Raw genomic sequence first — 26,294 nt, forward strand, 5'->3', positions numbered from 1 at the left:
CCTTTTTGACATTGATATGGTGTAGAAAGGATATTAGTGAATGACAGAGCTGGTCTGTTTTGCTGTTAACAATCGTGTATTAATCAAAAGTATGTAACCTTTAATTCTACAATCTAACAATATCCCTGAAACAAAAGTAGTATGTTGGATAAAACAGTACATCTGAAATTGTAATGCATTTAACATGTCACCATGTCCTCAAATCTGTCATGTCTGTTAGATTCTGTGTGTTATTTCAGTCCACTATATGTGAAAAGAAATGCTAAGTGTTTGTACATGCTTTTAGTTTTAATTTTACTTTTTTGACAGTGACATTTTATTTTTTTCCCTTTGTGTATATTTGTGTATGCCTTTATCTTCCACAAGCTACTGACTTTATGCTTTGTGCTTGTTTTGTGTTGCAGATTAATATCCTTTCAAGAATTTGTTGCATTTGAATCTGTCCTGTGTGCCCCGGATGCTTTGTTCATGGTGGCCTTTCAGCTGTTTGACAAAGCTGGCAAAGGAGAAGTGACTTTTGGTAAGGGGCATGTATGCATACCTGAGTAAGTGTGGACTTGTGTGAGCATTTTATTTATTTATTTTCCAGGAATGAAGTGTATGGAAATGCTTTTAGGGAGTTAGGCATGTCCCTTTTAACAAAGATATCTCAGTATTTGGAGGCTCTAGTTCCTGAAAAAATGTCTCCTTTCTTGAAAAAAATGAGTTTCTGGCTTAGCAGTCCTGGTACTCCAGTTTAACTATCAGGAAGGACGTAGCTTGAGGACTCTGTCACAGGATTGTACAGTGTAGACAGGGCTTGACTGTCTAGTTCATTCCCTTCACCATCAGTAGTGCTTTCCATGGGTAGAGTGAAGAAGTGAGTGAAGTCCCTACGGAAGAAGGGACTCATGGGACTCATGTTCCCAGCCCTTTGCACCCTCGTGGAGTAGCATGTGTCCAGAGGCACAACACGAGATGGTAGTTCAGAGCAGTGCATGAGGAACTTGTTCTTCTAAGTGACACGTTCCCCCATAGCTGGGATGGCAGGGCCTGCTCCGCTGCCATTGCTGCCTTTATTTGGAAAGGCAGAGCTGTCTTCATGGGGATCAGTTGCAAAGCTGCAGAAAACCCTGAAGTCTTTTAAGTATTAGAAGAAAGGGAAAATGAAGGCGTGGCAGGGCAGTGGTAAGTTCTTTTTGAAAAATCAACGGGCTACTGAAGATCTGTTGGACTAAAGGTACCATGTTTCCCTTGGACTGTGCGGCATCCAGCATATGTGGTCTGTGCATGTAAACCTCGTGTAGACAGTGCTGCCGTGAGAAATTTTGGAGCCCTTTGGAACATACAGATTGCTCATTCAGGGGAAATGGCTAATGCACACATTCTAAGTGTCTTTGTTCATTGTTTCCAAATCATTCAGACCTCTTGAGCTTGTCTGACTTGGGAGAAATGTACAGACCGAGGAAATACAGATGATGTAATAGGGCACCATCTATTCTGGAGTAGTTCTGGACTTGGAAGAGACTTAGCTCCTTCCAGCTCTGCCATTTTTGTCTCTGAGCCAAGCTAATTGTCCTTTCTTTATTTCCCTGTTATCAGAAATGAAGATAAGAACTACATGAAGTATAGCTAAGGCAGTGTGGTAGATTTATTCTAGTAGTCATTTCTTTCCCCTACCCGTTTCTCGACGTCCATTTGCCATGACAGTTATTTAAGGCTAGATCACCCAGGGCAGAAGCAAAACACATATATTTGCCTGGTTAGTATCATATAACCTGGAAGCTCAGATGCTTTCCGTTAACACTTGGTTAGGGTTATTTAATATTTAAAAATCCCTGGAATAATTGTTAGTTTATTCCTTTTCCATCACCTAATTCCTCTTAGCCTCACTGTAACCACAACTTTTCAGTGGAACACCCATAAAAATGTCCCTGTTAAAATGGTCAAGTAATGAATGAGCCGCTAGCTCATGGTGGTATTGATTTATGGGAGTCAGTTTGATGAGAAGGTTATGGTGGCATTTCCTTGGGTTGGACAAGGGGAGCCAGCCTACAGGTTTGCATGAGCTCAGCACACATGTGCTCTTGCTCGTCTTCCTCCTGTCTGCAGCACGCTAGAGGGGGACTGAGGGACAGTCTTCAGACGTTTTCCTGGACTCTGACCAGTCTAGCCTTTATGGGCAAGAAGTGTCGGGTGCTGTGGGTGGCACTGGCCACACCACTGGCCCTGGGCAGGAAGGAAACGAGACTCTGGCCAGTGCTGGGAGGGGTGTGTGTGTTAGTGTGATAAGAAGGAAAGAACAGGACAGCCCCAGGTGTGGGAGATGGGCGTCATCTGCGAACAGTAGAGGAAACAGTGGCCTGTGGGCTGTTTCTGCTTCTTACCAGCTGTTTGTTGATGGACAAGTCATTTCCTCATCCTGAGTCTTACTTTCCTTATCTCTAGACTCAAGGTAATAACCTACCTTACAGGACTGTATAAGGATTAGAAGATCTGCCTATGAGGAAAACAAAGGTCTTTATCAAAATAATAGTACTAAAAGAAATACCCTGAGAGAACGCAGGGGGATTTTTTTTTTTATTTGGGAAGCCCTTTACTTTTAAGGTGCAGTTTAATCACTGGCCAGGTAGCCAGTAATTTGCTTACTGTGTTGCACACTGTCCCATCTCTGAAGACGTAAGAGTGAGTAAGAAATGGGGGCTTCCAAGGAGCTAGAATTATGATTACATCATCAGTTGCACTGACTGTTGTAGAAGAACTTAACACCCGTCTCCCAGGACCCTGCCTTCTGCAGGTAGTCTCAGAATCTGCCTATGTCACAAGACGCAAACAGAGTATGTCCTGTTTCCTTTTACGATGAGCTGATGGGGTCCTCACCCTGTGGGTGTCATAAAATGTAGCCTGGGCTTTTCTGAGCTATTAATCTCTATTTAGGATCAGACTGAAAGAGATATGTGTAGTACAAAGAACATCTCCAAATGACCATCAAATTGCAAAATAATAGCTGACTTTACATATTTCATAAGGCATGGTAGAGTTGTTCATTGGAGGTGAATGCTGTGTACAACAGGCTTTTGCCCATATAAACAAAATCCTATGGGGCTGTGGCAGCCAAAGAGTGTTTTGTGAGCAGGTACCTTTAGAAGAAGCCAAAAAAGAAATAGGTTTTCCAGGAAACTCACAATGGGGTTAAAGAAACTTTTTAAAAGATGGAGTTGGGCAGAAGAGAGGACCTACTTAGTCAATCTTGGTCTCATAAACCCACAATATTAGATAAACTCTGTGCCCTGGCTGTGTCCGTACGGGGCTGTCTGAGATGCATGAGGTGGCACTCTTACCTCCAGTGACTTCCTCAGCTCCCTGTAAATCCTTCACCCAAAAATGATCCTTTCGGATTTCAGAAGGTTGTCTACGTGAGTGTGCCTGTTTGGGAGGGGAAGCCTGGAGTGGCAAGAGAAGAAGGGCTGCCTTCTTACCCTCAGATTAGCACGGTCAGCTGTGGCCACGGGGTGAGCCTTGTTTTTGCACTATACAGCGGGCCAGTGGGCGGCTTCCCATGTAGGGAAGGCTGGCGAGTGGCTTCAAATTCCCTGTCTCCTGGCCTTGCATTTCGTCCAGAGGAAAGCAGTTACATGCTTTATCTGTTTACCTATTAGGTTTCCACATAAGAGCTTGTTCGAAGCAGGGCTTCTAGGACTAATCTTGGTAAGCACCAGTGTTTGTCAACAAGCCAGCTGTGTTCATGCTCCCACTAATGCTGATTCTGATACACACTAAACAGAAATCAGATGGAGCGTCTCAGTGTCACATTTCAGGGAAGCCTTGCCCTGTGTTCTCTGAGGCCTCGTTTACATTTACACATTCTCATGTCTGAGTCACTCCCTGTGTTTGCCACAATGAACAGATCTTGATTAGGCCGGCTTTGTTGCTTTGATACCTAGTTTATTACATTATCCTATTTTCTTTGAGGGAAAAATATGTCCAATATTCTAGTTCTCACCATGTTTTCTTATTTTGATACCTGTTATTTGTGTTTTAAGACATAAACAGGTGCATAACCCTAGTGTATCAGTATAAGTGCGAAATTCTACTTAAAAACTTGCCATTCCACGTGAGTGGAGAAAAAGTATTCTAAATCTTTGAGTTTTTAGCCAGTTTTATATGCCAGTGATTTTTTTTTTACTCTTGATTTTTTAAACTGTACTTTATTGAAGTAGAACATAACATACAGAAGAATGCATAAATCATTAAGTGTATATCTTGATGAATTTGCTCAGTTGTACATACTTGTTTTACCACCTTCCAATCAGAAAGAGAATGGTACCAGCACTCAACACCTCTCTTACTGCCCCCTAGTCCCAATGGTAACAACTGATGTTTATCACCATCAGTTGATTTTTCTTGCTTTTAAACTTAATAAAAATGAAGTGCTGCAAAATGTATTCTTTCACTCACTTTTTTTACTCAAATTTTATTTGAGATTCTCCCATGCTTTTTCACTTTGTTCTTTTTCTTTGCTGTATAGTATTCCATCATATCACTTTATTCTAATATATTTACTCATTCTACCATTCATTGACATTTGCATATTTCCTGTTTTGATTGCTGCAAATGTGCTTTGGACATTCTTTTATATATTTTTATTGTGTGTGTGTGTGTATGTGTGTGTGTGTAGGCATTTCTAGGAGCAGAATTGCTGAGTCAAACAAAATGTATATATTTAGCTTCAGGAGATATTGCCAAACAGTTTTCTAAAATGGTTGTACCAGTTTACATTCATACCATCCATGTCTGAGAGTTCTAGTTATTCCACTTCTTTGCAAACTCTTGCTGTTATCAGTCACTTTCATTTTAGTGATATCTCACCCTGTGGCTTTAATTTTCATTTTTATGATTACTTATGGGTTTTGCAACTTTTAAAAAAGTTTATTGGCCATTTGAATATGCTCTTCACTATGTGTCTCTTTTCTAGATACAATGCCTTTGTGGGTTACGTATTTGATAGATGTCTTTACTCTGTGACTTGCACTTTTTTTTTTTTACTCAGTTAATGGAGTCCTGAGGAACTTAAGTTCTTGATTTTAATGGAGTACAAATTACTACATTTTCATTTATTGATAGTACTTTTGTATCCTGTTTAAGAAATTTTTGCTTATCCCAAGGATATGAAGATATTCTACTGTATTATCTTATAGAAGTTTTGTTTTCCTTTCAGATTTAGAGTTTAGTCTTTCTAGAATTCATTGGCTGTTTTGTTGTTTGTTTTTGCATCTGGTGGGGGGTCAGGGTTCCTCCCCCTGTGGATATCTAGTTCACTCAGCACCACTTATTAAAAGAATCACTCCTTCTTTTACTGCCCCACAGTGACACTGCTATCCTAAATCAAGTGTGGGTCTGTTTCTGAACTGTCCTTTTGTAATTGTCTCTTCTGCACCAGTACTGTACTGTCTTAATTGCTGCAACTTGGAATATGCCAAATCAAGGGCAGCAAACTTTTTCTGTAAAGCCATAGGATTTCTGCCACAACTACTCAGTTCTTATGTTCCTATGGCTACTATGTAAATGGATGCATGCGGCTCTGTTCCCATGAAACAATTTGCAAAAACAGCTGGTGGGCCAGTGGAACACAGTTTGTTGATCCACAAGTTGATAATTTTAAGACACTTAGTAAATGGGTATGTGGTGGTACTTAGGTGATTTCAATGAGCTGTGAAACAGAAGATTCTCTTCTTTGTGTGTACTGTGGTTTGGTTGGCTTCATTGAGAAAGTGACTTTTGAGCACAAATTTGAATGAGATAAGGGAACTGATGATACAGAATGGGGGTGGAGGAGGGGAAGAGACTGTCCCAGGTGAGAGGAATGGCCTTTGCCCAGGTTTGAAGGCTGGAGTGCTCTTGGCACATTTGAGGAACAGCAAGGAGGACCCATGTGAACTGAGTGAAGCAACGGGGCCTGGTAGGAGAGAAGCTCAGAGAAGTAACAGATCTGTAGGTCAAGGTTAGCACTTGGGCTTTGGTGGTAAGTGAACTGGGAAACGATTGCAGGATTGGATTTTTTGTTGTCGTCGTTGTTTAGCAGAAGAGTGTCATGATCTGGTTTATATTTTAACAGGATCGCTCTGACTGCTGTGTTGAAAATAGACCATAGAAGGCCTAGAGCAGAAAGAGAACAGTTAGGAAGCTGTTGCAATAATCCAAATGCAGAATCATGGTACCTTCAGCCTGAGTGGGGTTAAGGATGTATTGAAGAGAGAATCCGCAGGGTTCTCAGATGGATTGGATGTGGGTTGTGAAAGAGAGGAGAGAGAGGGGAAGCAAGAATGATTCCAAAATCTTTGTCCAGATCAGCTGGAAGGTGGAGGTATCAGGTGATAACTTTGAGGACTGCTGGCCAGGAAAGAACAGGAGCTTGCTCTTGGATGTATTAGTTTGATGCCTGTTGGATACCAAAGTGAGGATGTCAAATAGGCACTTAGATCTATGAGTGTGAAATTTGAGGGACAGAAATTTGGTAGTTATCGGCAAATAGTGTTTGAAACCTTTTACTGGATGAATGAGATAAAAGAATATTGAATGCTTAGTATTTTGTAAGACTGGAGATAGAGCAGCAGTAAGACTAAAAATTCCTTCTGTTCGAGGAGCTTTTTAGGGAGAGTCAGTAAACACATGGAGAATATGTAGAATGATGTCAGGATATACTGTCTGTAATGTTAAGCAGGCTACGTGCGGAGGAGGGAGGGAGGCTATCCAAGCAGACCTGGAGGAGCCTGTGCACCAAGGGGATGCGCTGTGGGCTGTGTCTTGTGGGAAGAGATGGAGCTGTGGGGTCTGGAGGTGATGGTCACTGGGAGGTGCTGTGACACTCCAGGGACGGCCTGAGCTGGACTCGTATCTCCGGACCCCACGAGGGCCTTGCCCAGAATGAATCCTATCTGACTTGGCTCCTGATTGGCTGTGGGTAAGCAGGGGTCAGAGGAAGGGAAGGTGGATCCAGGAGTAGCTTTTGAGCTTGTTCTGTTCCAAAGACACGTGGTTTTGTGTAATTTCTTGAGAGAAGGGAAGTAACTGACATTTTTACGTTGAAGTTTGTTGATCACTAACTACAGATTCGCCCTGGGCTAAGTACTTTATATGTAATTTATTATTTAATCCTCACAACCTAGGAGGTCTGGACTGTTACGATTCCCATCTTCCTGAGGAGGAAATGGCCTTGGGGAGGTTAAGTAACTTGTCTGCAGTGCCTGTGGTAGAACCAGGGCAGTGGCCGGTGATGGACAGTGTGGTTCTCTGCGCCGCACTGCCTCCCTCTGGTGGTGGCTGTGCTCTGTGAGGACGGCCTTCCTTCATAATCCAGATGGGTGCCGTGGCGTTCATCCCTTCGTGGTTTCTGTCCACGTCAGACATGGGGTGGGGGTGGATTTAGTACATTGTCACGAAAAAGGAAAGAACAAGAAGAAAATGCATTAGTTAAAATTTTGTTTGTATGACCATGCTGGAAAGTAATTATACGGAAGAATGTGCCTGGATGAGAGTTCTCAGTACACATAGAAAGTTGCCTCGGTTACGCAGATGTCCAGGTAGTTTGTTGAAATGAACTTGACGGGGGCTTTACCCAGGAGGCTTTATTTTTTGACGTGAGCAGAATTTTGAGTGGAAGGGGAGTCACAGAGGCCGCCGCAGGCCTCTGAGCAGTTTTTTTTATTTGATAGGAAAGGCACTTGGGAGTCCCGAGGGTTGTTTAGAGGACAGGGACAGGATCCAGATGACTCCTGGGAAAGCTGGGTTTTGCTGCATTAATTGGAGTGGGGCAGAGCTGGAGGCAGACATGCCCACGATCCTTGTGCAGGCTCCCCAGTTCCTCCGTGAAACAGGCAAGTGGGTGATCATTCCCATTTTGTGAGGAGAACTGAAAGTCAGTGTTTGAAAGGACTTAGCTGTCCTCTGAGCAAGTTGGTGCAGTGTAGTTTTGCAACATTTTCATTTTCCCAAGTTTCTTACTTCTTGTTGCTGGGAAAGAAAGCAAAGCATTTTCATCATGAATTTCAAGAAAATGTGTGTGTGAGTGTTTAATGAAACTGCTAATGTGGTATGTTTACTGCACCCACCAGTGATTGGTTTTTTCATGATGTGAATTTAATATTAACTGTTCCTATTTATCAATGTGTTTTTGGTTGTTGTATCTGCAGTGGGTGACAGTAATACTTTAACTCAGCAGTAATGGAGGACCTTCTGGCTAAAGTCACAGTCGGCCTTCTGAAAATTCAAACTATGTTCTATACCAGAGTACTTCCTTAAGTTGAAATGTAAAGTTTTTATTTGCTTAATGCAGTTACATGCTTTTCTTTTCCTTTGACTTACCTTTTTCATTACTGTGGACAAAATTTCATGAAATGTTTATATGCAATATTTAAGTTTCTGTTCTTGTTATGTGAACATAAGCACCTAGTTTCATTATTGTGGGGTGTGTGTCTGTGTCTCTGCAGTTTTTAATTCAACTTTAAAGACAGGAATTCTCAACTCTGTGGTTCTAGGTTAAGTGTTAGGGCGTCTGTGAATGGCCAGAGTTTTTGATTATGTTTTGTGTAAATGAGCATTTGCTTTTAGCAAGTCTCAAAGGGGTCAGTGGTCTGCAAAAAGATAAGTACTGCTTTTTAAAGAGGGACAGTTGAATGAGTAGAAATATCTTAAGACTTTTCCAGCTTTGCTGTTTAAAAACTTCAGTTGTAAAATAGTCTATTCCCTGAGCCACACTGGGAGACTTGGCTGGCTTTCTTCTTCAGCTCTGTCAGTTGGTCTGGAATCCAAAAGAAGCTAGCTCAGTGCCAATCTTTTCCTAAACTGCATTTGTCTCTTGTCCTTTAATCCTAACTATTGAATGATAATGTAAGTTTGGGTACTTTAAAGTGGCGTTTCCTGTTTATGATAGTGTTGTGTGAAAAAGGATTCTTCTGTTAGACCGTCATCAGGCCTAAAATTTTTAATTTGCTAAGGCTCTGAGAATTCCTGCAGGGGGGAAAAAAACAAAAACGTTTAGCCATCAAACTATTTGAAGAGAAACTACCTTTCTTTTGTGTGTGAGAAGTAAACAGAATCCACAGAACTAATGAAGCAAGTTCTAACGTCCTCTAGTAAATTCTCCAACGTGTTTCTTGGTGTTTGGAGGGGCTCTTCCTGGGTTCACAGTTAGGTTTTGTGCAGGAACACCTGCTGTGATGGAAGGGAATTGGTGTGCTCTGGGGAAACGGACATGCTGGTTGACATGGGGAATTATGTGGAAACAACCTCCTTCAGTCCTTTTTGATTCAAGTTGCAGAAAATGATGAGAGAGAGTTAAAAGTACGGAAATAAGTTTTGAAGGTAAGCGCTCAACTTTAATAATAAATATAAAAAGCTACAGGAGTGTAGCTGTTGGACTGGAAGAGGACAAAACTTCAGCCATAATTTTTAAAATTTTTAAAACTCGCTAGAAAGAAGGTCATTTATTATTATCTTTGTAAAGACATTTGGAAAATGAAATATTCAGAAAGGTAACCGAGGGGGAAAATGGTTGAGAGTCGGAAGGATCATTACTTGAGCCGAGTTCTTTGTTAATATTGGTTCTGATTTTGGTGTTTCACAAAAGTAACACATTATTTTGGTGAAAGAAAGTCATTTCCCAAGAGTAGATTTTATTTTATATCTTGGGGGAACCCAGGTATATTTTCTTACACATTTTCCAGTAGAGAATGTGCATGTTGAATAGGAACAGTGTGAGTTTTGAGAATAACCAGCCTCAACCTTGGTGAGAATTGCGGCCTGCCTCGGGCGGAGTGCCTTGTCTGAGATCCTGGAGACCGTGCAGAAGCTGTTCCAGTTCATTGGGTCAAAAATCCACTATTTACGAAAAGCTAAATGCGGATTTGCACGATTGACCATAATGGCTTCAATTTTGAAAGATAGTGGTATCAAAGAGCACTTCCAGTTGGTGGGATAATTTGAGAATCGTCCATGCTCAAATGGCTAAAATATTGTTCTTTTTGCTACTTCATCACTCCATTTTAAAAATGGGGGAGGAGGGGATCAAGGCCTGTTGAGAAGGTGGAGGAATGTCAATTGGAGAGTCAATTACAATAGCCATGTGAAGCCACTCCTTAGTTAACTGCTGCCTGAAGGTTAGCTGTTTTTTAGAAGACTGCATGGAGAGGCCGAATAGGGGCTGGGGCTGGGGGAAGTCTGCCCCTCCTGTGTGTATGTGAGTGTGTGTGTAAGATGTAGGGAAAAGAGAACTTGTGAATAGGAAAGAAAGTGCAGAGAACAGAAAGCTAAAGTAAACCTCAAACTTGAAGCACTGGGAAAATTTGACTGTTTTAAACGGTACTGCTCACTTAAAAATAGTAAAATTATACCATTATTCTTTCAGTATAAGAGGAGATAAAAATACAGTTTTTCTAAATTGGAAAATTTGCTGTAATCTTGCTGCTAATGACTGATTTCTTCCAACAGTTGCAAGGCAGTTTTTGCTCTGATAGGTTGATAAAGGAAACAAAATCAAGACCATATTAGAAGTTCTCAGAGAAAATTACAGTTTAGGTATATGTTGGGGGTGGATAGTTAGACATTTTAATTGAAATAAAACAGTTTTATACTAATATGGGATCACTGTGGGTGTACACTTGTAGTACATCTGCTCTTGAAGCATTTAAGTTGGGTTAAATGTATGTTAATGCCTTTGCAAGAAAATTATTTTCGATAACATCTGTCTAAGGAAACTAGCTTAGGAAATTGGTGTTTTAAACAATATAGATATTATACTTGCATTTAGAGAATGAATTAGGATTCCTTGTACAGCTTTAAAGGTTTCAAACAGAGTTTTTTGGTGTGTTTCTCTCTAGTGTTAAGGAAAGTTAAGAATAATTAAGACAACAGATGATTAAAGCAAGTTTACACATCTGGAGAGCAACCACAGTTAGCTCTATACCTCCAAAGACCATTTTAACTGACCTACTTTTGATTTTATGAAAGGCTGCTAATGACTTATTCTATCCAGTTGAAAATAACTTCTTCTGGCAGATGGATTGAAAACATCTCAGTTGGCATCTCTCACTGTTGATTGAGATAATGCATGCAATAGAAGATTAATATCAAATGCTACATAGTTGCCAGCCTTGATCATTTGTCATTGTTAACTAACATTTACTGTGGTGATTCAAATAGTGTATTCATCTTGAGGATTTATGGATCCATCAGATTTTAGAATAGAAAGGATTCTTATCAGTAAGGCGGAGCACAGGTTCCCATTGTGTTAGCAGCGGGGTTGGGGGGCTATTCATTACAACTGAGGACTCCCTGGCTCCATCTCAAATCTGCTGAATCAGAATCTTCAGGTGTGGGGCTTGGCAATGTATTTTGAACAAGCTCTCCAAGGGAACGTAGTTCTTGCTGCAGTTGAACAATGGCTGGTGTCATTTTATGGCTTTATTTCGTGGATGTGGAAACAGGCAGGGACAGGTAGAAGGTGACTGGTTTTGTAGGAACCACAGCATTGCCTTCTGGCACTACTAGATGGACGATACTCTTTTCCAGGATACCGCGTGACCTCATGTCAGGGTACTTCCATCCCTCTCAGTGTACAGAAGCGGAAGAGGTTTAAATTGGCCCTCATTTCTCCATGCACCAACACCATATATGACTTCAGAATGACAATCGGCTCAGCTTGCCTGTGTATGTGCGCACTGTGTCTGCGAGGGTGCTTATTTTTTGAAAGCCACTTACCACCACTGTACCTATATGTTCAGAATAATGATAATGATAAAGTTTACAGGGGCTTATAGAGAAGTCAGTGCAAGGAGCCGACTGTGTGAAGTACTTTCTCTGTACTTTGTTTAATGGCACCCTTCTTCCCCCAGAACTTCTTCGAGTGAGTCTGAATTGTAGCCAGGATACTTCTTCCCTCTTCAGACCCTTAACTGTGATTAATATAAAAATATACTTGTCGAACGGGTTTGAAATGGCAAACCTCGATATGGGTGCATGTGGCAGCAGCGATAGGTCTGCACCCACTTACTCCAGTATGTTATTTAACTTACGAATTCAACAATGTGTCTTCTGCTCTGTGCTGAAAGAAGATGGCCATATAAGCTGTTGTTAACCGTATCTGGAGGGTGGAATATTATTTCCCTTCGAGCGAAACCACAACTTTCTTTGGGAATTTAGCACACATTAGAAAAAGCACCCCGGTGAAGCTGCTCAGAGACAAAGGGTGCTGTTCAGCAGCTCTCCCTTGGCCTCTGTGGAGGATGGATTACTTTCAGGTTTAACTGAAACATCGTTTCTGTGTTTATTGTATTAATGACATTTTTAGGATCCATGAGAGAGAGATCATGATTCAGTGTTTGAAATAATGTAGCCTGATGAACCTTTTTTATTTTAATGGGAAACTCGTTTGTGTTGATTTGGAGCTTCAAAAAGTGAATCTTTTGGAAATTAAAGTACATTAATTTAGTTACTCTGTATGGAAACAAAAACACAGAAAGTTAAAATTTGCATAAGTGAAGACCTTGATGATTTCAGATTATAGTGTGGTGGAGGTTAAGGAAGAAGAGCCCATAGAATTTTGTAAAAACAAATTCAGTCTAACCACTTAATGGCATGTGCAAGTAATTTGCCAATTAAATATTTCTAGTGTCTGAAAGATCTTCAAAGTAAAGAGTGGAGGTTCTTAATCTTTCTTAATTTCATACTTTGAGAAACATAATAGATTCATGTTTTTATCATTTTTCATTCAAATTTTTAATATGTGAGCTAAAAGAAGGATGGGTTTTAAATATTTGAGGAAAATTATTGCTTTCTGAGAAATGTACAAACTACAATGTTTTCAATCACGCTGTGCTTGCTTTTTTTTGGTATCATTTGTAAATGTTTAGTGCCCGCGTAGTAATCTTCATTATAATCAAGACTTTAGATTTTGGAATTTTACCATTTTAATGGTTACCTACTGTGTTTAGAACATTGTACTGGGCACACTTAGCTCCAGAAGAGCCCTCTGAGGTAGATGTTCTATTACTATTTTATAGATTGAGAGAATGGAGTCAGGGTAATTAATTTGCCTAATGTCACTCATTAGTAAGAAGCAGATTTGATAGTTCCAGGTTTTTTTTTTTTAACAGCTTTATTGAGATACTATGATTCAGTGATTTTTAGTCTGTTAACATATTTGCACAGCCATCATCAGTTGTAGAATATTTTCATCACCTCAACCAGAAACCTCATACCTTAGCGATCCTCACTCCCCACTCCCATTTTCCCCTAGCAACCACTAATCTACTTTTTGTCTATGGATTTGCCTATTGTGGGCATTTCATAAAAATAGAATCGTACAACATGTGGTCTTTTATGACTGGCTTCTTAGTTTAGTGATTTCAAGAATTATCCATGTTGTGACATATAATAGTGCTGTATTCTATTGACGAGTAACATCTCATTGTTACAGATATACCACACTTCGTTCATCCTTCAGTTAATGGACATTTGGGTTGTTTCCACTTTTTGGCTATTGTGAATAATGCTGCTATGAACATTTGTGGACAAGTTTTTATGTTAATATATGTTTTTGTTTCTCTTGGATATATACCTTGGAGTGGAACTGCTTGGTCATATGGTAACTACATTTAACTTTTTGAAGAACTGTCCAACTGTTTTCCAAAGTGACTGCACCATTTTATGTTCCCACCAGAAGTGTGTTAGGGTTTCAGATTTCTTCACATCTTCACCAACACTTGTTACTTATGGGGGTGAAGTAGTATCTCATTGTGGTTTTGATCTCTATTTTCTTAATGGCTAATAATGTTAAACATCTTGTCATGTGTATTTTGTCTTTTTTGGAGAAATGTCTACTCACATCCTTTGTTCATTTTAAGAATTCGATGATTTGTCTTTTTATTATTGAGATGCAAGAGTTCCAGAGCTCTTTATCAGGTATATGTTCTGCATTTTTTCCCTCCATTCTGTAGTCTGTCTTTTAACTTTGTTGATGGTATCTTTTGGAGTACAAAAGTTTTACATTTTGAAGCAGTCCAATTTATATATTACTGTCTTTTGTTGTTTGTGTTTTTAATGTTACATCTAAGAAACTGTTTTCTAATCCAGAATCATAAAGATTTATACTTATATTTTCCTTTAACAACTTCACAGTTTTAGCTCTTATATTTAATTTAGGTCTTTGCTCCATTTTGAGTTAGTTTTTGTGTATGGTGTGAGGTAGGGTACCAACTTCTTTTTTTTTTTTTCTACATGTGGCTCTCCAGTTGTCCCAGCACCATTTGTTGAAAAGACTAATTTTTCCCTATTGAATTGTTATCCTTGTTGAAAACCAATTATCCATAAATGTAAGGGTGTATTTCTTGACTCTCAATTCTGTTCCATTTGTTTATGTATCTCTTTTTGCCAATACCACACAGTCTTGATTACCATAGCTTTGAGGTAAATTTGAAGTACAACTTTGTTCTTCTTTCTCAAGATTATTTTGGTTATCTTGGGTCTCTTGAATTTCCACATGAATTTTAAGATCTGCTTGTCATTTTCTGCAAAAAAGCCAGTTGGAATTTTGATAAGGAATTACACTGAATCTGTTGATCACTTTGGGGACTATTGCCATCTTAACAGTAGTAGGTATTCCAATCTATGAACATGGAATATCTTTCCATTTATTTAGATCTTCTTTAATTTTTTTCAATAGTGTTTTGTAGTTTTTAGAGTGTAGGTTTTGCATGTCTTTTAATTTTCTCCTGAGTGTTTTACTCTTTTTGAAGCTATTACAGATGAGTTGTTTTCTTGATTTCATTTTTGGACTGCTTATATCCGTTGTATAGAAATACAGTTGATCTTTGCATGTTGATCTTGTATCCTTCAACAGTGCTCTGGACTCATCAGTTTTAGTAGTTTTTTACTGGATTCCTTAGGACTTTTAATACACAGGATAATGTCATCTGTGGCCTCGCTTTTAAAAATCACAGCTCTTTCCACCACAACCATACTGTGTAGCTGGGGAAACTTATTAGGGGAAATTAGGTGACTTTTTTGAGGTTATATTTAGGGAGGAAATTTACCACTTTGTAATTGTCTTTTCATAAACTAAAAAAAAAAAAAGGTAGCAAACGTTTTAAGCTAGAAACATTTGTGAAGAAAGCTAAGTTCCCACAAATAAACTCAAAGGCTCTTTGAGCTTATTTGGTGAAGTCTTGCTTTAAATAATATCACTATTACTGGGTGATGTTATGGGGACTAATAGGCCTTCCAAACATAGTTTGTTTGGCGCATGCTGAAATAAGTGATTATACTTTGAGAGATAAGAATTCTAATTTGTTTTTACTTTGAGGAAGGAGTGGCTGAGCTAAGAAAAACATAACTTTAAATATCCAAAATGTATATCCAGTGCTTCACTCATATCGCATTGCTAATTCAGTATTGCTTCTTTGCCTATATGACCTCAACCCAGGGGTGAGATTTTAAGACCTTGTGCTTTAGACTAGGAGAGACCTTGTTTTAATTTTTTTTAAAGTTAGTTATAAATCTGCTGAATAATGCTTTATTTGAAAGCCATCACCTGGTGAGTTATGTGTTATAGTTTTTATTTATGTATTTTTGTATATTTATATACATATTTCACTGAACGAAATAACCAAAAAGCCTGGGGCATTTTGGGTTTCCTTTTTTCCTTCCTAGGACTACAAGTTAGATTAGGAAAGGTCAAGAAATGGTGGAAGTTTAGCAAGAGGATGGCCCTAAGATTGACTCCTGGAGGCTTTAATGGCAAAGCTCATGCAATTTCCCATAAAAGCCAGAGTACAGAGCAGAATTTGAAAGTCACTTGGTTCATTAGTTTCTGACTTTCCACCTGTATAACGGAAGGGGTACTCTTACCTCTCGTTGCCTCATAAGGCATGGCAAACCTTAAACAATCAGATGTTAAGTGAGAAAACTATTCTTGCCTCCTAAAAGGAGAAAAGAGTATTCACCTGAGTGATATTACAGTGTCTTCCACAGTCAGGGGGGAAATCCCAAAAGTCATTGTGACTGTTGGGTTTATAGACCTTGTTTCTAGTCACAAATCGACAGGAAAATGTAGGGGCCACACATTTCAGAAGACCAATGCCTTGGAATGACTTATTGGAGCAGGATGAAATCTTCAAAGACTTAGGAACCTATAAAATATTTTTGGAGAAAAAGTGTGAGTTTTCCAGAGTGACAAAATTTAATATTTTATTTTCTCCAATGAATTGATTAGCCATGGAAATGACTATAAAAATATTAGTAGTTTTTCCTCGTTACCAATAATCCTCCTTCCCTCATGCACAAATCATTTATTTTGTCCAATTAGAATAGCTTGGTAATCTTAAGATATTTGAGTACATAAACCTCTGCTAGGTAAGTTAAGAGAGTGAAAAACAAATCTTGTAGACATTGTGCCGAGTAGTGGAAAACTCCGGGCCTTTATTTCTGTGGAATTCCATGACCAAATGTTCTTCCCATAGCAATCTTTTCTTCACCATAAATGTAGCATCAATCCTTGGTGTTTAAAAATAATAATATTTGCTGCTGGCAAGTGAGCCAACATCTGTAAGTGCCTGGACCAGCATCTGTCATGTCTCAGTGACAGCAGGTGGCTTTGGTTCAGAGTGCTCTGTTTGGACCTTTAATTCACTTCAGAAGAAACGAACCCTTGTTCGTGCTGTTGCTCTTTGCTGAGAAACTCCCTCACAGATCCATCTGAATAAATCCTCCACGGCCCTCAGGACCAAGTTTTATCTTCTCCAAGAAGCTTTTTCTTCCCACTTTTGTAAGCGTCCATTCCCCCTACCCCCGGCTTAAATGTCTCTTTCTTTGCCAGGAGGAACTCCTACAGTTCAGCACCTAATCCAGTATACACTTGGATCCGTTATTTAATGATTTTTCATGGGTTAGACTTGGATTCAGCACCCTTTCACTTCCCACAGGACCCAGTACAGTGCTCATAGCTGTGGTAGCCGGTATGTTAGAACAGCTGAGAACTGATAATGGACCACATCCTCAGGGCCATGTAGTTTGTAAACTGTCCAGCTCTAGGGAGCACCAGTCACAATGTCATTTACTGCATTGTACAACCTGCATGTCCCCTTGGCATGTATAGGTGGCCTGTGTTTACACTTACTGCATTATATTGGCTAGTCTGGAGAATCTTTCCCACTGCCTCCCTTTCCTGTTTGTTTGTTTCAGTGGGGAATTAAAAAAAAAAACAAACCCTTCCATAACCCTTTAGGACAGTGTTTTTCAAAATGTGGTCCTAGACCCATCCTTGCATCAGAAAAACGTGGGGTTCTAATTCAAATGTAGGTTCTTTAGCCCACTGAATCCGCCTGGGCATGGGGCTGGAGGCTTGAATAAGCAAGACTGATGATTCTTACGCACTTCACTAAAATCTTAGGAAATTATTGCCGAAATGGCTTTTCAGTAAGGTGGAAACTGTAGTGCCTCAGAGGGTTAATACCACTGTCCTTAACGTGCACTATTGTAAACCTTTTCTTATTTGTTTAAATTCAGCCACAACTTAGTAGTTGCTCCATTGTGCTAGCCACAGTGGGGGAACCAGATGTGAAAAACAGAGCCTTTGTTCTCAGGGTCTAATAATCTATGTAAAAAGTGAAGTTGTATATAACAAATATGTATACTCACACAGACCTGTCTGCATACCTGTACATTCTATATAGAGAAATTTGGTTAAAAATACGTTCTCAGTAGTACAGGTCTGTAGGATAGACAGTCTGTAGAGCTGAAACGCATCTTAGGGATCACGTATAGCTCTGTACTTCAGAGGGGCTAGATCTCAATACTTGAGACAGGTATTTGCATAAGAGAGATGAGCGCTAATGGTACAGTGGAAAAGGCTCTAGACTTAGGGTTCAAAGTTCACAGTTTTGGGTTCAAGTCAGAGTTCTGGTAAGCAGTAAATGATAGTTACTTTAATTATAGGAAAGATAAGATTATTGGTTAGAGTGAGGCACATTTTAAATTCATTTACTAAGTTTTGAGTAACTTAAATTTATTGTATATATTATATATACCACATAAATATTAAAATGGAAAATAAGTGCCTTAGCTTTATATGTCAATACTGGGTTAATACTTTCTGTAGGATATTTAAGGAAAGGTCAAGAAAAGGAAAGACCTCATTTTTTGACAGCTATCCTATGATTATTGCTTTGAAATGTTATTTTAACAGAATACGTGGCAGAAAGGAATCTTTATTTCACCAGCTTGGCAGAAAAACAACCAAAAAGCCATTTTCATTTGTGTATTTCTCCAAAATGTTACTGTAGTTAAATTGTTTTTTATAGTATAAAAAATTATGTTCTTTTTTTTCTTTTGGTCACATTTCTGTCATTTGAACATCATTTCTCATTAGATAATTGGTCTGGATTAGAAGATTGTGGGGCCTTCCTTCAGTCTGTGCTGGGCCTACTTCATATAGAGGCGTAGAAATTTATTTTTATTCTTTTTTTTTAATTGAAGTATACAATATACAATGTTGTGTTAATTTCTGGTGTACAACATAGTGATTCATTTATGCATATATATGTATATTTCTTTTCACATTCTTTTTCATTATAGGCCCTTCTGAGGCATTGAATATAGTTCCCTGTGCTATATAGTAGGACCTTGTTGTTTATCTATTTTATATATATTAGTGTCTGCAAATTCCCAGCTCCCAATTTACCCCTCCTCCCCCCATTTCCCCTTGGTAACTATAAGTTTGTTTTCTGTGTCTGTGAATCAGTTTTTGTTTTTTAAATAAGTTTTTTTTTTAAAGTTCCACATGTAAGTGATATTATATGGTATTTTTCTTTCTCTTTCTGGCTTACTACACATAGTATGATGGTCTCCAGTCCATCCATGTTGCTGCAAATGGCATTATTTTATTCTTTTTTATGGCTGAGCAGTATTCCATTGTATGTGTGTGGATATATATGTATGTATACTATAGCTTCTTAATCCAGGCATCTGTCTGTACTCATTTAGCTTGTTTCCATGTCTTGGCTATTGTTAGTAGTGCTGCTATGAACATTGGGATGGATGTATTTTTTTGAATTAGTTTCCTCTGGATATAAGTGGCATAGAAATTTAGAACAGGAAAGGAACTGCATATTATTATCTAGGTTAATGTCTATTTTACCATAGATAGCCATTAGAACAAAAATACCTGGCACATGGCAAGTGTGTTAGAAATTTTAGCAACTATCAGTAGTAGAATTTGAACCCAAGTCTTCTGAATTTCAGTTTGGTAATTTCTTCTCAGATGTTTCAGAGCCTAAAGGAAATTTGAGGAGTCTCTTCCTGATTAATTCATTTCATTCATCACCCTCCACCTCCCATTACCTGCCATCCTCTGAGAGTCTTTCCTTTTTTTACCTCTTAAATCCCAATTACTTGATTCACTTCATTCTTCTTATGTTCTGTCTCCGCTTTCCTAAAAGTGGAGAACACAGAATAAATTCAAAGAAATTGAAGGTTACACTTTAAAACTTTTTATTTCATTGTCCTCATCAGGGTCAGCCTAAGGTTTTCTGCCATCTTTTATAAAATTTTTGCCTGGCTTAATTCTGATTTTTATTGCCTTCTCTGTGCAGATCCACACACAGCCTTATTCTGATGGCAGCACTACTGTTTCTTCATGGCAAGATTTTCAGAATTTCTGGAAACTTTAAAAGCATGGAATAAAAACTTGTGGGTGTAAAGGGGTGGGTGGAAGGAGGAATTTGGGGGAAACAGTGGAAACATGCCAGAGTTTGGGGCACCCTTTAGAGGACTAAAGAATTTACTTCTTTCTTCCCTTTTTAAATAGATGCAGAGGGAAGAAAACAAGGTAGCATAGTTTGCTCATAAAAATGAGCAGGTTTGGGAGCTTTATTTGAAGATGTGAAGGTCAGGGCAAATTCATGAATATAATTTGTGCCCCTTTCCCCTCCAAACATACTCTTGCTGGGAGAGGGGGGAAGACCAGTAAATAAAAGCATCTGGTTTTAGAAAAGTAAGGTATCATTTTTTTTTTTCCCTGTTCTCTGTCAGTCCTCTGACTTCTGTAGTAGAGGCTGACGGAGGGGAAGCATTGGTATGTAGGACAGTTGGTAGCCCATCTTAAAGTGGGGTTGTGTGCACCATCTGAAAGCCTGTGTCAAGGTGGAGTGTGCAGGACGGAGTAAGGGACTGGGCTCTTGGTTTTTCTTCCCCTGGCCTTTGTCTTCAAGCGTGGCATCTGGAACTGTGGAACTTGGTAAAACTCCGGTAGAGTCTTGGTGCTGTTGAATACATGCTTTGAGATTTACAGCTAACCGATTTCTAAATCCTCTAAAACATTTGAGTAGCTTGATAAAGGATGCTATTTAAGACTTGTATAGTATTATATGTGTTCCTGTATATATGTGTGTGTTTCCTGCCACTGAAGTGCCTGGAAAATAATATTTGTTGAAACAAAACAGATGAGAACATGACATTTCGCTGATTACTTTGGTTTACTACTGCCTTTTAGGCCTTGTGTGTGTGTGTGAGTGTGACTTCTTGATTTTTTTCCTTTTGTTGTATAGGATGATTTGATTTCACGAGACTCCCACTTTTTTTTTTTCTGCCATGGTTTTATAATCTGCATGTGTTTTTAAAGTTGCTTTTTATACAAAGAAAGTAGTGATACCCTTTTAATAACAGGCTTTATAAGGGAACAACCTGATTTGCTTTGTTTTAACGAATCTTTCTTTCCTTTTTTTAGAGGATGTGAAGCAAGTTTTTGGACAGACCACAATTCATCAACATATTCCATTTAACTGGGATTCAGAATTTGTGCAACTACATTTTGGAAAAGAAAGAAAAAGACACTTGACCTATGCGGAATTCACTCAGTTTCTACTGGTGGGTCCAACTCTGATAAAAAGTTAAAAAGAGTGAATAAAACTGGGATCCTGATCCAGACTTGCTAACCCTGCCAAGCCCTCCTATTTGGAAGCATTGCTTTATTAGTATGTAAGAACCACAGGGTTCAGTAGGCTCTCCCAGAACCTGCAGACCCCTTCATGTTAAAATGACATACACACGGAGGCCCCAGGAAATCAAGCACTTGCTGAAAAGTCACATAAATCAAGAGGGGCAGAACCAGAACCTGGACTCTTGGCTTATGACTGGTTCCACTACTATTTACCAGTATTTTGTTTTCCCTTGAGAAATGGACAGATGTCGTCATCAGCATTTAATGGTGGAATCACTTCTGAGGCCTTTTATAGACAAGGCACTGGGTCTGGCATTTGACTGCACGTTGGAATCACCTGGGCAGCTTTAAGAACTGTGGTTGTTTGGGTCCCCCACCTTGAGAGATTAGATTTGATGAGGGAGGGAGGAGGGGGACAGCCTGGGTGTTGGGCTATTTAAAGCTTTTCGGGTGCTTTTAATGTGCGGCCAATTTTGAGAATCACTGTTTGAGGGCACTTGCTGTCCAAGTCGGGTTCAGCTCTGCGGGAGTTGTCTGCAGTTCTGGGATAGCCCTGGCCCTGTCCCTCCAGCCTTTCTGTCTTTATTGCCCCCATTGCGGTCATTTCACTGGGCCATGGATGATGCCAGTGGACTAGTAGTGACAAACTATGATTGCAGTTTAGTTTTCCTCTTGAAGCATGATATTAAGACTGTGTTAATTCTGATACTAAAGTTTATTCATTAGAGGTCAATATACAATATGTAGGCCTTGATGATAAACCACTCTTCCTTTTGGATTTTAGCGCCTTTGTTTTGTTTCTCTAACAATTTAATTTTATTTATATTTTATTAAATATAATGTTTAAAAAGATTTGTTCAAGGGAATTAGTTTGCTGTTTAAATTCTGGGTCTTGAGGAAAATTTTACCAGGGAAACCATCTTTTTTTTTTTTTAATTGAACTGTAGTTGTCGTGCAGTATTATGTTGCTTTCAGGTGTGCGGTATAGTGATTTGACACATGCACCCGTTACGAAATGACCATCACGATACATCTGGGAACCATCTGTCCCCATACAAAGCTATGACAGTGTTATTGACCACATTCCTTGTGTTGTCTATGGCATCCTTACGGCTTATTTATTTCATTACTGGAGGCGTGTACCTTAGTCTCCTTCACCTGTTTCACTGCTCCCCCTCCCCAGCCTGTCCACCCCTCCTGACCACCTTCTGTTCTTGGTTATTAGTAACATCGTCAGTGGGTATCCTGGTGCCCCTGCTTCTTTTGTGTGCCCGAGATCTTGCCAGAGCCTTCTGAGGAGTGGCTGGAAACACAGTCGTGGGGTGGGGGCAGCGGGTACAGGGCACACAGACACCACGCCGTGCACTCAGTCAGCATTTTGTGGTCTCCATTCTTAGGCACCAGCATGTATAGTAGGTTGACTTTAGGAGGTGCTTCTTTTTGTCTTTTACTGGTATCGTTATGATATATCAAATGTGTCATGCTTTTTCGTTTGCTTATATTTTCCCAGCCTTTGGAAACTTCAAACAAGATACCTTGAATATGCCTGTGTGTGTGTGTGTTTTTAAACATGTTACTGTCTATGAATTCCGTTTGCTGTTCTACATAAACATAAACCTACTTGAATAACTCAGGTGGAGAATGGAATGTGAGTTGTTGGGTTTGTGCTGTTGTTTACACAAGACGTTGGCGCGCAGTAGGAAGTGGTGTTCATTTTGATGAGGAATAATTACAATAATGCTATTGAGACAAATGCCTCAAATTGACTTTATGGAACACAGCCTAATTAACTTTTAGTCTTAATGGGATGTTAGCAATAGTGAGGATGATCGCGTTTCCCTTTAAGCAAGTATCAATTATGCTGAATTGAGTCGGCTGTAAACCACTCAGCTGCTTCTGGGTCTTCCTGAAGATATGGAGGAGCCAGAGTTGAGGATTAGATGATTCATAGATCACTGATTAGGTTTCCAGCTGCAACTTGTAGGACATTCACTTATATTTGACTCCACTCTTTGATGGTGAATGCAGTGGGATGATTTTGACTTTGTAGCCAGAATTGAAGTGCTAAACTTTAGTTCCTAGAGTCAAATGGTTTTGGTAGATAATTGGGGTCTTTCTGTGTGCCACACCAGGCCTGGATTTAAAGGAATTAATGGATGTATCGTGATCGACTTGATATGAATGTCAATGAGATGCCAGTCTTGATGTCTACCATTGGCCCCCCCCCCCCCCATTCAGATGCTTTCTTGGCTTCCTTTGAAGTCTTTTCTGAATGAAGGTGGAGCTTCAGACCTCAGCTTCACATACATTGTTTGCTCTTTGGGGCTCCTTGCTGGATGCAGGGAACTTCTTAAAGATGTAAGTGAACTTAATCTCCTGTGTTTTGGACTCTTGCTCTGTTAAGTATGTGCCTGCCTTTCTGCTCTGGGGCAGGGCTCACAAATGCAGGCAGCAGCTCCCTGACTGGCGCCAAGCTCATGAAAGCAGACACTTGCTGCTTGAGATGTGAAAGATCCGCCACCATGCATGTCCTTGCCTGTCACCCGAGGAGGAAGAGGAGTAACCATAGGGTCAGCTGAGAAGTGCTTGTGGTTTCAGGGAGCCTGAGCCTTTTGTCACCAACACCTGTCAGTCCCACTGGAGGTCCTACAGGGGAGCTCAGGTTGGCCCCAGCCATCTCAGCCTCACCCCGTGCTTATGTATGGACAGACACCTGTTTGTGATCGGTGTGCAGTGCCATTCTCTGCAAGGTTAATTTTTTTCCCCTTGACTTCAGTGTTTTAGTGTATCTAAGCCAGTATGAGTTTGTATTAAGCCACCATGTGACTGTGAGGACTTGATTTGTTCACGTGTCTGTCCAGGTACCATCTGAGGTGGTGCTGGGCATGGGCATCAGTTGAATGCTGAGCTGAATGTCCTGTTCTGTGCTTTGGTGCTGAAATTCATAAAGTGAAGAATAAATCTAATACACTGTGAGCTTAACTTTCTAAGCCTCCTTTATACTTTGTATCTAAATGGTAGCCTTGAAGCAAGTAGCAGGGGCACAAAGCCTCTTTCCTAGAGTCTGTCCCTCACTGGTAGGAAAGGATTGCAGAAAAGAGTGGGGCCACAGTCCTGTTAACTCCATCATTAGTGCTATTGCATCCTCTGCTGCTATTTTTTATGCCCAGTTCTATCATCTCCACTTCACTGCATGAGTGAATGTGAATACAGTTTTATATGTAGGTGTGCATGTATGTGTATTTTAAAATAGTCTATAAAGCTTTTCACAAACCTCTGCTCTCAGCTTCTAGAGCAGAGCTCTAATTTTATGGTTACTAGGTGAAAAATGGATTATAATATACTGAAAACAGTATATTTAGAAAACAGCTTGGAGAAATTTTCCTATTCTATTCTGATGGAACTCCTATTCATTAATGATATTAACGTAGAACTCTCTACCCTATTTGGAAGTATTTCTTGTGATTATTACTCTCATTGGGGCAAAACCACCCAATTCAGTAAGTGAAAGAAAGTCCTCTTAAATATTTCTGCCAAATTATTCTGTAGAGTCGGGACTAAGAGTCACTCTGAAAAAAAAAAAAGTAGTAATAGTAACGACCTTTATGGTTCACAAAGTGCTTTTAAATATTCTATTTCTGATAATAGCATCCCCCAATACCCTGAGAGGTAATTATCATTATCCCCTATTATATGCAAAAGAATAAATAGACTCCAGGGTAAAATTTTGCATTTACAGGTAATTTTATGGGGAAATACTCATGGCTTTCATTAGATTTCCCAAAGGAGTACCTTAGAAGAGTTCAGAGCAACTGTTCTAGAGCTTAACTTCTTCCATAAGATCACAGACATGTGAGGGATTAAAAAATACGTTGTTACCCCTGTCCTCCGCTATACTGTTTCCAGGGCCATGGCTGTGAAGTTAGTTTCTGTTCCTGGAAGGGGCTTTGCTTCTGAATAGACGTGTACAGTCATGCGTTGCTGGACATTTAGCTTTCCTTATCCCGACCCATCAGTTGTCACATATGATAATAAAAAAAGCTGTAGTAGAGGTGCATGTTACTGTCGTTGCTAAGTACTTTTTGGTAATGCTTTATAATTATGGGTATATATTTCACATATAAATTATTACGACTTAAAAATAATCTATGTATTGGTGTTTCTGGTGGCTTCAGTCTCAGGACAGAAAAGTGTTGAATTGCTACCCAGTGCAGTATGCCTGTTAACTGGGAAATGCTGCTGATAATGACCTCTCATACAGTATTTAAAGCTTAGAAAGTGTTTTAACTTTGCTCCTCACAATCACCTCAAGGAGTTGCTGTTGTGAAAAATGAGCACAGAGAAGCTTGGAGTCTTCTGGATTTGTTCCAGATGAGACAGGTGGAACTGATGTTGGTTTTAATTTTCCTAAATCTCTAGCAGTGTTTTTCAGATTTGGTCTTAAGTTTTTCCCAAGTGATTATTTTAAAAGGCTGAGCGCTGGGCCTCTGTCCCCACCAGGGGTCTGATTCAGTAGGTCTGGAGAGGGCCTGAGAAACCACCTTTCCAACAGGCATCCTGAATTGTGATGCTTCAGGTGTCCGAGGGCCACGCATTGAGAAACATTGGCCTTGATGGCAGAAGCCTGATTGTTTAAAAGCACAGAGTCTGGTGTCCAGGTCTTTATTCTAAGGTTGATGGGGAACTTGGAGAGGCAAACATGATCAGATTTGTGTTTCAGAAGGACCCCGCCGGCCGTTGTATGAAAAGTCAAGGGGAGAGGGAGACCAGCTGGTCACTTTCTCATCCAAGAGAGAAATGGCTGTGCTCTGAGTTGGATACTGACAGTAATGAACTAGAGAAAATGGATTTAAGAAAAGTCAAAGGAACAGGCCTGACCAGGCTTGGGGATTTACTAGGATGAGGACAGTTAAGGAGATGCAGAACTCAGAGCTGACCCCTGTGTTTTAGGCTCGGGAGGGTGGTGGTGGTTGAGTGAGGTAGGGAGCATGGGAGGAGGAGGTGGAGGAGGTGGATGAAGGGGCCGTGAGGCCTGCTTTGTGTGTGATCCCCGTTCACGTCTGCGTGTTGCCGGGTTGTCTCCACCTCCCTTCCTCAGTTCCTTGGACTTCGGATACTATAGGAGTTCTACGCATGGCCCCAAAGACCCGGGCATTTCCAAGAAAATTCTTTTCCCCATTGTATGGATCCAGGAAGTTTCTTCTGTTTCCAGGCCTCCCTTCGATTTGCTGTAGGAGGAGGAATCATCCAGAAATTAGCAGTGCTCTAAATTGGTGGAGAGGCCGGATTTTGAAGTTGGAATTCCATTTGTTAGCCAAGAAACAGGATA

The 26,294-nt window shown here is 39.9% G+C and overlaps 1 protein-coding gene across 2 annotated transcripts in view; it reads left to right on the forward strand.

The window, feature by feature from the left end:
- The window catches only part of SLC25A13 (solute carrier family 25 member 13), a 179,144-nt gene that overhangs the window by 70,272 nt on the left and 82,578 nt on the right, over window positions 1–26,294 (forward strand). For both annotated transcript variants that reach the window (XM_015242032.3, XM_006207611.4), the window contains exons 4-5: window positions 405–520; window positions 20,753–20,892. In XM_015242032.3, coding sequence (XP_015097518.2) covers window positions 405–520; window positions 20,753–20,892 — 256 coding nt within the window. The remainder of the gene's footprint in view (window positions 1–404; window positions 521–20,752; window positions 20,893–26,294) is intronic.

Source organism: Vicugna pacos, chromosome 7 (assembly GCF_048564905.1).
Source record: "Vicugna pacos chromosome 7, VicPac4, whole genome shotgun sequence".
Lineage (NCBI taxonomy): Eukaryota > Metazoa > Chordata > Mammalia > Artiodactyla > Camelidae > Vicugna > Vicugna pacos.